General features: G+C 53.2%; 1 protein-coding gene across 1 annotated transcript; it reads left to right on the forward strand.

Moving 5' to 3' along the window:
• The first annotated feature begins 925 nt into the window (after positions 1–925).
• Positions 926–10,173, forward strand: LOC129465838 (keratin, type II cytoskeletal 71). Its single transcript, XM_055248450.2, has 9 exons — positions 926–1,440; positions 3,831–4,045; positions 4,721–4,781; positions 5,287–5,382; positions 5,765–5,929; positions 6,099–6,224; positions 7,569–7,789; positions 8,484–8,518; positions 9,339–10,173. Exons 1-9 carry the CDS (start codon positions 994–996, stop codon positions 9,548–9,550), a joined length of 1,578 nt encoding a protein of 525 aa, XP_055104425.1. The 5' UTR covers positions 926–993; the 3' UTR covers positions 9,551–10,173.
• Positions 10,174–15,601: the final 5,428 nt, after the last annotated feature.

Raw genomic sequence — 15,601 nt, forward strand, 5'->3', positions numbered from 1 at the left:
GATGCAATAGGAGTTAAGTTTCATGTTGATAACAGCTTCTTTATTTGAACTCTAAACAGATGCTTACTGTCCTCACTTTGTTCCTAGTCTTATTAGCAGATACACATTGGAGGAGAGACAGAAATGATGAAGTGGACCACCCAGGAATCTCCATAACCCTCCAGGCCATGGGCCAGCCTCTGTCTTTGTCTTCTCTGTGCCTGCTTCCAGTTGAGTCCCCGAATTTCTCAGCCACCTGCCCCAACTCCATCCTCCTTTTCTCTTCCTCATTTTCTCCAGTGTTTGAAGCCTCCAGCCTGCTTTATTATTGGTGTTTGAGAGGGGTGAAGTGAGGATAGTGCCCATGGTTGGCTCTGGCCTGGGCTGCTCCTGTCCCATGCTAGGGAGAGGATCACTCCACCTCCTAATACGCCCATGGGTGAGAGCAGCTGCCCTCTATGGGTTATGTTTCCAGGAGGCCTGGGGAGAGGTGATGCCTGAATGATCAGTCCATTTCCACGAAGGAGGAGAACAGAAGTTGGAGGCCCCAGTACTCTGCCCAGTGTCCTGAACTATCCAGGAAAGTCCATCCCGTCTTCACCTGCTGCATCCCCAGGAGGAAGCCAACAACCCAGAGAAGATTAATCAGGATAGGAATGGTGCAGTGCCAGTGACATCCCCCCGGAGAGGCTGGGGCCTGGGGCAAATTACCCTATAACAGCAGGTTAATCAGATAAGACCCAAATTACATGAGCAAAGCTTGCAAGCCCAGCAATTTGAGGGTTTCATGTTGTTTCAGAGGTGGAGAAGTCTTGATCTCTAGCTCAGCATAGAGAAAATGACTTCTTGCTCCCAGGCAAGCCAAACCCACGAATTAAGCTCTTGACTGCCCATCCACAAGCCCCAGTGCCAAGCACATATAAAGGCACCTGCCAGTCCTCACTACAACCAGCAGAACCTTTTGGGATTTTGCCTTCCTCCCTCCTGCACCTGAGCTTTGTCTCCACCAGCAGCATGAGCCGCCAATTCACCTGCAAGTCGGGAGCTGCCGCCAAGGGGGGCTTCAGTGGCTGCTCGGCTGTGCTCTCGGGGGGAAGCTCATCCTCCTTCCGGGCAGGGAGCAAAGGGCTCAGTGGGGGCTTTGGCAGCCGGAGCCTCTACAGCCTGGGGGGTGCCCGGAGCATCTCCCTCAATGTGGCCAGTGGCAGCGGGAAGAGTGGAGGCTATGGATTTGGCCGGGGCCGGGCCAGTGGCTTTGCTGGCAGCATGTTTGGCAGTGTGGCCCTGGGGCCTGTGTGCCCAACTGTATGCCCACCTGGAGGCATCCACCAGGTTACCGTCAATGAGAGCCTTCTGGCCCCCCTCAACGTGGAGCTGGACCCCGAGATCCAGAAAGTGCGTGCCCAGGAGCGAGAGCAGATCAAGGCTCTGAACAACAAGTTCGCCTCCTTCATCGACAAGGTGAGTCTTCTAGGACCTGGGGAACTTGTGAACAGCCTTCCTCTTCTCTTCTTGGAACATAAGATTTTGTTACAGCAGGAGAGATTGAGGTTAGATGTCAGGAAGACTTTACTGTGGACAAGGTAGGTACATCCCATCAACAGGGTGACCTGTATAAGGTTCTCTGTGTTGTCTTTCCAGAGAGAAAACAGAGGCAGGTCAATTTCTACTGGCAGAGGCTTCTCAGGGCTCCCAGCAAGAGACGTGGTCCTTCCTCTTGAGGACTAGCTTGGTACCATTGCTAGGCCTGCAGGCCATGTGCAGAAAAGGCCTGTGAGAGCCAGTCTCACCCAGAGTAAGCAGGGAAGCTGTCCTCCTCCCCTGGCATGCTGTCCTGCCCACTAGTCACTTGCTCAGGGGATCAGAAGCAGCAGGAAGGGGCCGCTTCAAGCCCTCTGATTGGGCATTTGCTCCAGTCAGTTGAAGACTTTCTTGAGGGGCAGAAGAGGGCACTGGGGAAGGGGACTCCACAGTGCTCTCGCGTCACTGCTGGCCAGCTGAGTGGCTCTGGGAAGGCTATTTGCCTGTCCGTGTTGCCATCTCCTCATCTCTATAATGGAGATAATAACCTCCGTCTTGGGGTTGTTGTCAGGCTTATAAAAGAAAATGCAGGTGAAGATCTTGTCACAAACCTGACGCACACTAAGTACTCCAAAAATGATTGTGATTGTGACTCTCATTTCTTATCTCTGGAAGGTGGGGGAGGGAAGCTCGGGGGAGGAATCAAAGGTGTCTAGAGACCTGAAGAGATGACACAGCAGATAGGCCCCTGACTTCTGGCAGAGAAGAAATGATTATCCCTATTGTATGAGTCACTGAAGGCATGGAGGTAAATGGCATTCCCAGGGTCATTTGGGGAAAAGGAAGAAAGAGGCTGGACCCTCAGCCTTTTGCCTCCAGACCCAGAGGAGGATACTGGAGGGCTCTGTTGGCTCTGTGGCAGTCAGCCACCAAGGACGGGTCAACTCAGGACAAAGCCTATGGGTGAGACGGTCATGTGGCCATCAGATCTTAGCCAGCTCCTGCAGCTCAGACTTCCTGCCTGGAGGAGTCCCTGCTGCCCTTGGCTCAGCCTCAGGGGCTAGGACTGGCTCTGTGGCTTCTTATTCTTCTAAGCCTTTTCATATCTGGAAGATCAAAGTGTTCTGAGGTGGGGTCCGGGCGATCAGAAGTGGACTGATTGGTTCTTGGCTTGGCTGGTCAAAACCTACAGAGGGATAAAGTCTGGAGACATGGGAAGAAAGATGAACATGAGGATGGTTACATCTTGTTTATAAAGATGGTCTGCCCAGAAGGAAGGGAAGGAGGCTGAAAGGCTTGGACAGTTCCCAAATAATTTCAGTCTCCAGAGATCAGTCCCTTAACCTCAGGCAGCCAGAGAAGACGGGTAAATCCTTTCGGCATCCAGATGTGTTCAGTAGTGCAGGTGTGTATTGTGGTGTCTCACATGCAGGATTTACTCTGTGGTTAATGCTCAGCCTCATAGATCACATGAAAAATTCAGGATTGGTTAAACCAGACCAAATGCTGGAAGACGGGCTAGAGACAAATTTTCAGGGAATAATTATATCTCAACACTGAATCTTAGATAGTTTTCCCATGTCTTGTGTTTCTGATCTGGGGGAAGACAACCTTATTCAAGCAGTAGCTGTGTTCATGTAGATTAAGGGAAGTCACATTTTAAAAACTGTGCTCCCCATCCCCAGAAACCAAACAAGAGGTGTGTATGGACATCTCCTTCTGGTTGGTTTCCTGGCTCAGTGAGGGGCTACAATGGGATCAGCAGCTCCATCTGTCCATGGTGTTCCATGTGCCATGCTTGTTGTAGAGAAGATGGTTCTGGGGAGCAGGACCAAGGAGGGAGAGGAGAGGCTATAAGCAAAGATGAAGCTGGTGCCTGCTCTAGGCATTTAAAATACCTAGAAGCCCTTGGCCCAAGCCTTACCGAGCTCTGACATGCCCTGAAATGAAGAGCAGACTTTGTTCTTCAGGATGGTCAACTGTCCAAAATGGTGGACCCATCCTGGCTTCTCTGCTGGTATTTTCAATCACACCCATGCCCTGAGTTGGTGCGGCCATGGTGAGCGCTGGGTGATTGGATGCACAGGTTACAGGGACACGTGTCTAGATTCGGTTCCGGGCTCCACTGCTTCTTAAACTGTTGGGCCTTGGAAAGAGGCTAAGTTGCTCTGCGTCTCAGTTTTCTCTCCACGGCAGAGGGTAATAATTTGCCCACCTCCTTCAGCTCTATTGAGGAGAAAATGCAGATAGAAGCTTTGCACAATGCCCCGTGAGAGACATGTGTGACTATTACTGCGGGGGTTCAGCAGTTTCCGGGATTTGGGTTCCAGGTACGGTTCCTGGAGCAGCAGAACCAGGTGCTGGAGACCAAGTGGGAGCTGCTGCAGCAGCTGGACCTGAACAACTGCAAGAACAACCTGGAGCCCATCCTTGAGGGCTACATCAGCAATCTGCGGAAGCAGCTGGAGACGCTGTCCGGGGACAGGGTGAGGCTGGACTCGGAGCTGAGGAATGTGCGGGACGTAGTGGAGGACTACAAGAAGAGGTGAGCAGGAGGAGACCCCCTGTAACTGGACAATGGCCCCTGTCCCTCTGAGGGACCCCTGGCAGTCACCCCAGCTTAAACATTTTGGAGGTCGGTGGGGGGCATTGTTCTTGGTCATACCAAGCAGAATCACCCCAACAAAACTCTGGAACTTGCTCTCTGCTCCTCCAGCCTCTGGCCTGACTCTTAGGACAAATGCCCAGTGAGCTGGGCAGTGGGCCGAGGGTTATCTCTGGCTCTGAGTTTAGGGAATGTTTGGGGAAACCACTCACGTTCTCCTCTCATGTAAGAGGAGGGTTAAGTGCATCTGGCTCCAAGACTGCTCTCAAGGGTAACTGAGGAAACGCAGATTGGAGCACTTTGTCATTTGTAAAGCTGCAGTCAAATTTGGGGAGGGCGGTTCACATCTTGCTTCCTCTGAGAGTCCCGCAGGGCATTCGCTCCATGTGCTCCTTCCTCATTTGCCAAGCTGGATCTTTAACAGTCTCATTCTTCCAAACTGGTTAGCATGTTCCCTCCTCTAGGAAGCCTTCTCCCACTCACCCCTACCCAGTACTCTGCGGCCCCCATCACCTGTATCTTCTGGTGGACATGCTGCTCCTTGCTCAAACTCTGCCCTGTGCAAGCAAGGGCTTTCAGTGAGATATTAACCAATGAGACCTTGCATTCCCACAGGTATGAGGAGGAAATCAACAAGCGGACAGCGGCAGAGAACGAGTTTGTGCTGCTCAAGAAGGTGAGGGGAAGGCAGGCCCTGAGTCCTGTGGGCTGGCCTGGGACCTGGAGGAACGGAGACTGTCAAGGTGCTCTGTTAGCCCCCTCGAGGTGAACTGATTCAGGAAGAGCGAGGTGAAGGCAGAGAAAACTTGATGAAAGACTATCCAGAAAAAATAATGAAAAGGCAGGGAGGGTGCCGGTGAGAGGATGCCTGACTGCATGTCCAATGCAGCTGTGGTTTGAACACGGAGAAGAATACAGAGGACAACACTGAGAGGCTCCCCTGCAGCCCCGGGACCTGGCTCAGACACCACAGGCGCTTCATTCCTGCTGAGGGAACAGATTCCCAGGGTGGGGTGGGGTGGGGTGAGGTGGGGCTGGGCCTTTGCTCCTTTATCTCCTTTCCCAAGGCAAAGTGAAGAGAAGAGAGTGACGCCTTCCTCATGCAGGGAACCCAGGCAGGGATGGCTGCTGCCTTCTTGGCTGTACTGGCAGTGACAGGGGATGGTGGGGGCATCTTTCAGGATGTGGATGCGGCTTACGCCAATAAGGTGGAACTGCAGGCCAAGGTGGAATCCATGGACCAGGAGATCAAGTTCTTCAGGTGTCTCTTTGAAGCCGTAAGTCTGTGTCCACTCGGTTCATCTGGAGGAGGCTGGTGGGTTAAACTCTATTCTAGGGGCTGCAGGAGACATGGAGGCCCCAGCCCTCAGTGAGACCCCTCAGTTAGCCAACCATCTCCCACATCAGCCCTGCGAGGCTCCTCGGTCTGCACCCTCTGAGCGGGAAGGGAATGGGCCAGGCCCTTGCTCCACGGCAGTGGGAATCTGTCTGGGCCCAGCAGGGAACTTCCTTGGCTGCAAAGCAAACAGCCCTGGAAGGCAAGAGCCCTGGGTTCCAGCCTCCAAGACGGCATCACCAGAATTTGCTCATCTTTTGTGGGGGAGGTGGTTGGCCTCCGACAGTGGTTGAGCTGAAAGACCATCTCTGTGTTCCCTGCAGGAGATCACTCAGATCCAGTCCCACATCAGTGACATGTCCGTCATCCTGTCCATGGACAACAACCGGAACCTGGACCTGGACAGCATCATCGACGAGGTCCGCGCCCAGTACGAGGAGATTGCCTTGAAGAGCAAGGCCGAGGCCGAGGCCCTGTACCAGACCAAGGTGAGCTGGGCTGATGCGGGGCCAGGGAAGGTGATGCCAGCAGGCAGTAGACAGGGACAGATCGTGCCCAGAATAGAGGCAGTGTCCTGGTAAGTGTCTGTTGTGTTCTGACCCTGAGATACGTGCACTCCCACGACACACTCATGACTCTGTGCTTTGGGGTCCTCAGTTCCAGGAGCTGCAGCTGGCAGCTGGCCGGCACGGGGATGACCTCAAAAACACCAAGAATGAAATCTCAGAGCTCACTCGGCTCATCCAGAGAATCCGCTCAGAGATCGAGAACGTGAAGAAGCAGGTGAGAGCACCTTGGCCTTGGCCTGTGGTCAAGTGCAGGGGAGCATCAGTAGAGGGGAGATGAGCTGCTGAGAATATGGACCTCCCAAATTGCTGCCTGAGAGAAGAGAGGAGGCCAGTGAGGTCGCTGCCTCAAACACCTGTAGCAGGACATCCCTGGGGGCTACTCATCTCCGACTCACTCCAAGGACCTCGGCCACGAAGCCCCTCCTTAGGAAGCCTCCTCGGCACTGGGCTAGGACCTTCCCCCAGCGATGTACCCTCCTGGCACCTGTGCTTCCCTGTACTTGTCACACTTCCTGTTATTACTGACACTGCCACTAGACTGAAAGGGGGCAGGGAGCTGGCTGCTTTGAACCCTGTTTCCCCAGCATCTAGCATAGTGCCTGGCACATAGTCAGCTTGATAAACAACTGTGGAGTTAATGACAGACGGAGAAATGGGCTCAGGGAGCACCCATTAAGGTGTCTTGTTAAGGATTGACTAGGGACTGCTCCCAGGATTATAGGATGCAGCCTTGGCTTGTAGGTGAGACACAAGATGTACATATATGATAACAATGGCAATGGCACCTATTCTTCTATCACACTTCATCCTCACCAAGACCCCAAGAGGCAACAGTTGCCCTCGCTGTTGTTACAGATGAGGAAACTGAGGCTCAGAGAGGATAAGGGGGTTACACAGCTGGTGAGTGGCAGAGCTGTGATCTGAACCAAGGTTTCCTGACTCCTAGTCCAGTGATCCTTCTATTCTCTTGTGGGCTTTAACACTTAGTTGCTTTGTGACCTTGGAAGGGTTACTTCTGCTCGCTTCACAGGGTGTTGCAAGGACTAAATGTGCTAAGCTATGTCAATGGTATGTACAGTATTGAGCCTGGTGCTGGCATACACTAAGTGCTTGGCAAATAATAGTTGCTCCTGGGGTGTGTCCTTCCCTGTCCCCTGGACTGTGGTGCCATGCTCCTGGGCAGCTGCTGCCCTTGCATCTGCCACAGCATATTCAACCATCTCTCCTCCCAGACCTAAACAACTCAAGAGCATTGCTGTCATTCATTTCGTGCCCTTGGCACAATATGGCTGAATAAATGTCTTTATACAGAACTAAAGTGGCACTCAGGAGGGCAGGGCTGCATGATTTCCATCACCCGCACATCCAACACAGGGAATGGGGCTAGAGCTAAGGAGGGACATGCCAGCCCCAGAAGGGGCTCTGCTGCAAAGAAGTGTGATGGTGTGTAGGGTGGAGGCGGGCCACTCTGCCCCACTCTAAGGACCCAGAGGGATTTGGATATGGATGGTTGCAGTGGCTTCTCCAAGTTTTTCGACTTCACCAATTCCTTCCTTAGGCTTCCAACCTGGAGACGGCCATTGCTGATGCTGAGCAGCGGGGAGACAATGCCCTGAAGGATGCCCGGGCCAAGCTGGACGATCTGGAGGGCGCCCTGCACCAGGCCAAGGAGGAGCTGGCGCGGATGCTGCGCGAGTACCAGGAGCTCATGAGCCTGAAGCTGGCCCTGGACATGGAGATTGCCACCTACCGCAAGCTACTGGAGAGCGAGGAGTGCAGGTGGGTGGGGCGTGCCCAGGCAGGAGGGCCCCAGGGGTTTGGGAAGACCCAAAGGAGGAAGCCTAACACATCTCAATCCAGAAGACACGAGTTCTTAGGAAGTGATGGGGTGATGAGGATAGAAATAATGATAGTAATTAACAATACTACCATGAGTGGACATGAGCAACCACTCAATAGACTGTGAGAGCTTGCTTCATGGCAGGCACTGTGCTATGTAGTAAGCTATGCAGATTTGCTCATTCTTCCCGGGCATACTGGAAACATCCACCGCCCTGCTCCCTGCAAAACCCCATTACTCTATTAGGCATTCTTGTTCAGTCTACCTGATCTGTCCATGTGCAACATGGGCTTGTTGGGGGTGTGCCAGGGCAGCCACCCCAGCTTCCCCAGGGCTCTACAGGGATGGCAGGCTGGTGTGTGGACCTGATACGTGGGAAGTAGATACACTGCCCCCACATGTGCACCTCTTGTAAACTATTGTTTGACTAGGGTTGTTGTCTGGTTACCCCAAAGATTTGGGGGTAGTCTCCAAAACTTCTCAGGCTCTGCTTGCATCAAAGAAGCTTTGGAATTTCCACGGGTGCCTGTTGGGTTCAAAAACCCACATAAGGCTGATGGTGGCAGTAGCTTTGAAGAGACTGTGAGCTGGATGACTTCTCTTCTCCTCTTATTTTATTTCTCTCCTTAACAGGATGTCAGGAGAATTTCCCTCCCCTGTCAGCATCTGTAAGTATTTGTATACTTTGACCTGAAATTGTAAAATCTGCAGACTGGAAAGGACCTTAGTGACACCCTCTGTGTGTAGATGAGGGATCTAAGAACCAGAGAGGGAAAAGCTTTGCTTGAGATCACAAAGCCAGATGGCAGAGCCATGGCCAGAATCAGCTTTCCTGACTCCCAGGCCAGGCCTCCTTTATTCTTATCCCTCCGACTTTCTGTTCCTAGGGGATGGCAGCAATGGAAAGCTATTGTCATGGGAAAGCAAGGGTCATGTTGCAGAAAAATGATGCATGGGTCTGTGTGAGGCTTAGGGAGTGAGGTTTGCAAACTGCAACCAGACCTGGGCTTGGGAAGTAGGGAGGGCTGAGGGAATGAGAGAATAAGGGATCTCACAGGTCAAGCTGGCAGGATCAGATCACTGCATTGCTTAGCAGGGCTAAAAGAGTTAAACCAGAGCGTGGGAAAGATGCCTGCTGTGGGACAGCTAGTAGGAGGAAGAGGTTAGAGGCTGGGAAATTTAGCAAAAAGACTAATAGAAAGGGCAGTGGGTGGGTGTCCAGGAGGACAGGTAAGGGTATTGGTACCTGGACCAAGGAGTAGGGCCTCTGAGCATTAATGGGGCAAGACTCAGCCAGATTGGATATAAGCCGAGCAAGCCAAGGACAGAGCATTAGGGAAGCTATCTTTGGTACATTCTCCCCAGGGGGAGGGAGAGGGTGTGCGCCTCCCCACTCAGCTCCTCCAAGAAGAGCCCTGTCTGCCCTGGGGAAGGGAGGCCTCCCCAGCTCTCTGCCTGAGTGGGTGTTGGCTTTGGCTCCCCCTGCAGCCATCATCAGCAGCACCAGTGGCGGCAGTGGCTATGGCTTCCGGCCCAGCACGGTCAGCGGCGGCTATGTGGCCAACAGCAGCAGCTGCATCTCTGGAGTGTGCAGCGTGAGAGGCGGGGAGGGCAGGAGCCGGGGCAGTGCCAACGATTACAAAGACACCCTGGGGAAAGGTTCCAGCCTGAGTGCACCCTCCAAGAAAGCCAGTCGGTAGAGAAGACTGCCCCAAGCCCCGCCTCATTCTGTGACCCAGCTCTGGATCCCACACTGTACTTCCCACAGCCCACTCTCAGCTCCACCTCCACCCTGCTGGTCCTGCTCCCGTACACCTGGCACTGGCCTTGGCCACCCACTTCTCCCAGCCTGTGTCTTCCTGAGCCTGGGAAGGCCTGGATGACCAAGCTTGGTGAAATTCCTCCTTGTACACACCCTATTCACTCCTTGGCTGTGGTCCCCCAGCTACACCACCAGCCCAGGTCCCAGCTGCCAGCTTTCCTCCTCTGCCCGGCCTCTGGCTCAGTTGCTAACTACTCTGCTGGGCTCCCTGGGTCTCTGCCCAAGGCCCCGCACACACTGGGGCCTAGCATAGTTCCTGCCTATGCTAGGAGCTGGCTCTGTGTTCAAGAAAAGGAGGACTGAAGGACAAACAACCAAGAGTGGCCCGGTCCCCACCCCCACACCTAGCTCAGTCTCAAATCTGAGTGGGACCAAGTACAATTCAAGGCCTTTTTCTCCACTCACCTGCACCCAGAAGCAGAGAAGAGCAAGCACTGTTCACTTTTCCTTTATTCTTAACGGCCTTCCTCTGTTTCATCCTCAATAAACAGCACAATGTCATGGCTTGGTCTCTGAGTATTCAAAGTATGCACATGCACCTCAATTCACTCACATGAGCGCGCACCATGTACATTCATGAATGCATGAAGCACAAATACACACACACAAGTACATCACTCTGTATTGCCCATGCAGCCTATATGTCTGTGTTAATTTTCAGGAGGCAAATGGGGTGTGAAGCAGGGTCTGGGAGGAGGGGCAGGGAGGGAGGAAAGGAGAAGCCCAGAAAGCATGTGCATGTACTAGCTGGAGGCTTCAGCAGATGGACACACACAAACTGTGTCCTGTGACAGAAATGATCGTGTTCTTGACCTGACCTTGCCTCTTTCTGAGACTGCACCTTTCCTCATCGGAAGGTGGGCTTAGTGCACAGGTATTAGCATTTGTCCAGCCCTTTCCTCACAGCTCGGAGGCCTGGCATCCTGGGGGGGATCAGCAGGTGGGAGTCCCACACTCTTGGCTTCTCAGATGGAAAGATAAGTAACAAGTCTTGGAAGTTGGGGCTGGTGTAGAGAGGAGTGAGCTGGGGTCCCACCATGGGGTGGGGGTGGGCTATGAATTTCAGTGACTGTGGGGTTGGCACTTCCCCAGACATACTCCTATCCCACCTTCCAGAACCACTATGGTGATAGCCAGTCCTGCCTTGGTAAGGGGTGTAAGGAGAGTAAACAGACAGATTCCCCAGGCCAGCTCTGTGTCTTGGGTGGGCAGGGGAGGTGTAGGAGGCGCAGGGCATTTGCAGGTGGGTGGGAAGCCAACGTCTTTGCAGTGAGTGGACAGTGATCTAGTCTCACGGTAGCCACACTAATGACGTCATTTGGGGGAAGGAAGAGGGTTTCAGTTTCATAGAGGAGCAGGGAGGCCTGGTGTTGGGGCTGGACTGGAGGAGGATCAGAGGATGAGGGTTTGGGGCAAGAAGACCAAGTATAATGGAAGAGGAAGACAGAGGGTCCAGAAGAAGGGACGGATGGTCTGAGTTGACATCTAGGACATTTAGAGTAGTGACTGGGGCTCAGGGCAAGGCTCAAAAGCCCCTGCCCAGGAGATGGTCAGAGCCGGAGACTCTTGGCTGTCATCAACCTGTCAGCACCATCATCTAGCAGGTGGGTAAGTGGAATAAGACTCAACAACATGTTTGCCTCCTTGGTTGATAAGATGAGGTGTGTGTGTGTTTGCATGCATGTGTATGTGTATTCAGTACTAGGCACAGACATTGCCATTTCCTCAGTGAAGGCACCATGCACACCTGCTGCCTTTGCTAGCCTCCTGCCTTTGCAACAGTAGGGACCGAGGTTGGATAGCAGAAAGAACTTTCCAGTTGAGAGGCTAAAAGAAATGGCTAGATTCTCAAATGCGAAGGTGGAGGCTTCTCTAGATGATGCTGGTTTATCTCACAGATTTGAGGAGGGAGGGAAGAACTCCCTTTATGCCCCAGGGCTCACAGAGGTCTCCTGAGTGGGCAGGGTTATCCTGGGTTCTGAGTCTGTTTTCTAGAGCCATAAAACCAAGTGCCAGAGACTGGAGCCTCCTGCAGGATACTCAGAAACCCAGCACTGGGGCCCATGGCAGGGGCCTGAGCTATCAGCTTGACAGGTTCCAGCATGAGAGGGCAGGGCTCGATGGACAATTTTGGGAGCAAGTGAGGGCTCTGAGGAAAGGAAATAATGACAATGACTAGCAGACAAGGAGGCACCATGTGAATCTACATGATAATTTAGTTATGGCTGCCAAGAGTAGTAGTTCTTTAAACAGGCTGAAAAATAACCTGGAAACTTAGAAAAATACTCCTGTCTAAGTCTCTACTCCAAACCAATTAAGTAAGGCTACCAGAAGTAGGGCCTAGGCACTGAATGGTATATTTTAAAAGTCAGCAAAGGGGTTCTAATGAGCAGACAGAGCTGGGAACCATCAGCATAAACTGTGATTTGGGGAATGCTATGGTGGCATCCAGATACAGATGGAAAGAATGGTTTGATCGATTAGTAATGTCTGCCACGGTCACCAGTGGAGGAAGTGATAGTGCATATTTTTCTTCTGATGGGTGCCTACCTGTTGCTTTACAGTTTACAAAGCATTTTCATACCCAATGCCTAAAACAGCTCTGGGAGTGAAGGACTGTAGTTACGGCCATTATACAAATGAAAAAATTGAGGATCAGAGCCCCAGCCTATCTATAGCCACCCGGGGCTAGACCTCAAGGATACCCTGTGTATTGTCTGCCTTTTAGGGGGCCACAGGGAGGACAATGGGTGCAGGCCTCTGGCTCGCAAGTCTAGACAGGAGTTCGTCCTTGGCAGTGCTGCCACCTGCCTGCTTCTCCCAGCTGGAAGGTTCCAGGAAGAGGCCATTGCAGGGTAAATGTGGAAGAGGACTAGTGCTGCAGGGACTCTTCACAAGGCCCTGGTGTCCTGATGGGGGGTGGCCTCTGTACTATATAACAGGAATTGCTCCGTTTAGTTTACCAGCAGGAACAAAATGTCAGTGGGTCAATCCCAAGGTGAGATGGAGATGCTGGAGGATCTCTTGGGCTGGAGACAGAGACTGGCCCAAGACAGCACTACAAGCAACTGGACAGCTTCATTGAGCAGGAGCGCTTTGTGCAAGAGGGAGCCTGGGGCGGGGCTGCGGTGCTGGGGCGGGGTGAGGAAGGCATCCAAGGGCAGAGGGGGCTGTGATTGCAGGACTATGGGAGACGAGGAGAGGAGTCATAGTTTGTTTGCTATGGAGTCTGTTTCCTCAAGTGCAGACAGTGAAGGCCCGATGCTTGACAATTGCCACTTGGGAGAGAGCCCTTCTCTCTTCCAGTTACTCCCACAGAAAGGACTTACTGGTCCTTTCTGGCATCTCTCCTAGTGCCAGTGACCAGAGGCTGGATTGCCTTCATCTTCATATTCCCAGCACATGCCTGGCACCCATTTGCACTCAGCACGAGCTGATGGCCTATCTCTCCTCCCCATGGGGCTCTGACTCCAGGCTTTCTCTGCGGACACTGACAGGAGCCGGTCCTCAGGACACCCAGCTGGAGGGTGCCTGCAGCAGTCCAAGCCAGACACAGCAGCCCAGAGGGGGAACCACCAGGGGCTGCTGGGGGTCAAGCCGGCTGTAGACATGGAGGTTGGCACCCTCAGGACACCTCTGGGGCTGAGAGCAGCAGGTTCCCATGGCATCTGGGGGTCTTGGCGAGGTGGTGGAGGCCTCCCAGCCTTGGCCACTGCTCGGCTACTTCTCTCCAACTGCAGAGCCTCACCCCCATGGCTTGTCCTGCACTTCAAACCCATAGTACCGGGCAGGGGAAATGGAAGCTGATGTTTGTGGAGCACCTTCCATGGGCCAGGCTCTGGAGGCTGGGCACAGCTCCTGCATCATCCCTCTGAGGTGTTATTATTCCCCAGGCAGAGACATACCAACCCCAGGGCTGCAGAGCCAGAATCCAGTGAGGTCTGTCTCTCCATAACCCACACTCTTTCCACACCACTGCCCTGCCTCCAGGGATGGGAACGCTGTGCCCCTGCGGCTGCACCTTTCCACCCTCCCCTGATGCCCTGCAGGCTCCCTGCCCATTTTCTGTTGGCACTTCTATCATATTCCATCAGCCAAAGCCTGATGTCTCTGGGTCCCAGGCACTGGCTGGGTCCCTTTTCCCTGGGCTTTCCTACTGCAGGTTGCCTGCAGAGGCTGTGGCCCATTGTCACTTCCAGGCCATGGAGGTGGATCCTCTCAGTGTTAGGGGTGTCTGGACAGTGCCTAGGACCCAGCTCCACTTTTACCTTCCTTGAAGCCCTGGTCCAGAGGTGGCCAGAGCAGTGGAGGAGGTGTGGGCCCCACAGGAAGCAATGGGGACAGGGAGGAGGTGGGAGAGGGAGGAGGTGGTGGACTGAGGTGGAACTGGGGTGCGGAGGGTGGGCATGACTTTGGAGGGAGAGAGGTTGGAGCAGACTGGGGTGGGCAGCTTATCCTGAGCTGAGTTAACTGGGAGCAGAAGCATCAGAACGAAACCTGAGACCAGCAAGAAGGCTCTGGAGAGGCAGAGAGGAGATGGGGCCGGCCGTGCAAGTGGCCTTTTCCGGGCACTGGCCTTTCTTCAGACATTGGTGTGGTGGTCCAGCGGGCTGGAGACAGCCATCTTGGTCACCCTCATGTCTCCCACCCTGGCTTTAGAAAAGTTCCACCTTACATCTGACCTCCACCCTCCAGCCACACAGGCCCTTGCTCCCAACAGCTCACTCCCTCCATGGCCAGCAATGAGGACTGTCTCTTCCCAGCTGGCCCTACCCTTGGCCTTCCCAGGCCCGCAGCCTGACCCAAGGCTCACTCTCTAATGCCCCTTCATTCAATTGTGGTCTTCTCATAGTGCCAGCTCAAGGAGAGATGCATTTTCAAGCCCAGGTTTCTGCCATAACTATTTCTTGTTCCCTTGGTCCTTGACTAGAGTACAATTGCAGCCCATGGCTGGTGCTAGTGAAAGCGGTAGAGAAATCCACTGATGATCCAGAAATGAAGGCTACACCATAACACAGAAACTTCAGGATCACAGCTGAGCCAAATGGGAACCAGCTGCCGTCACTCGATCCTGATTTTTTTTTTTTTTTTTTTTTTTTTGTGGTTTGAATAGATCTTTAATGGTCTTGGAATCCAGCCAAATGGGAAGAGAGGGGCCTCTGAGATGCCATGGAAAATCCTTGAAGCAAATAAAAGGTGGATGAATCATAACACTGGACTGCTTCAGGGATGGCTGGGACAAGGGAGGGTAGAGGGAAGATTCTTTCTCGATTTTCTCCCCCACCCAGCAAACAAAGTGAGTACCAGGGAAAGGGGCCCCATGCAGGCTGAGGCAGGTTTAGAAAAGAGAGTTGGTGGGGACGCTGCACCCTCTGAAGCCAGAAAGGCTGGGGCATTTCCTCTGTACATCCTCGCAGGCAAGTCCAGCTCAGCCTCAGGGCTCTCTGGATCTGAGACCCCTTAATCCATGGTCAGGGGTAATGGAAGGCATTTTCCCTGCTCAGATGGAGGTGGCAGGGCCACTACTTTAGAGCATCCTTCATGTTTGTGGGCAGCGTAGGTGTCCCTGGGTAAATGCTTTGGCTGGAAGAGATGTGCAGTGAGGGAGCCCTGAGCCAGCCCCAGAGCCTCCAGACCACTAGAGTCAGACGTTAGGAGTCCACCATCAGCAAACAACATTTCACATCAGCTGCTGGGGCTGATTTGGAGCTCCAGAGAGCCAGCCTTTTATTTTGCCAAAATTGGACATTAAGAGTGCAACAATCACCACCCACTACAGTCATCATTTCATAAAGGGACAATTTAACAGTAGGAAGGGCATTCTCTCAGACTAAGCTCAGCCCTTTAGATAAAGTCAAGCTAGCCCCATGAAAGATTTACTGCATTGCACTTACTTTTCTCAATTGCTTCAGACTACCGAGAAACACAT

This window comes from Symphalangus syndactylus, chromosome 17 (genome assembly GCF_028878055.3).
Source record: "Symphalangus syndactylus isolate Jambi chromosome 17, NHGRI_mSymSyn1-v2.1_pri, whole genome shotgun sequence".
Classification (NCBI taxonomy): Eukaryota; Metazoa; Chordata; class Mammalia; order Primates; family Hylobatidae; genus Symphalangus; species Symphalangus syndactylus.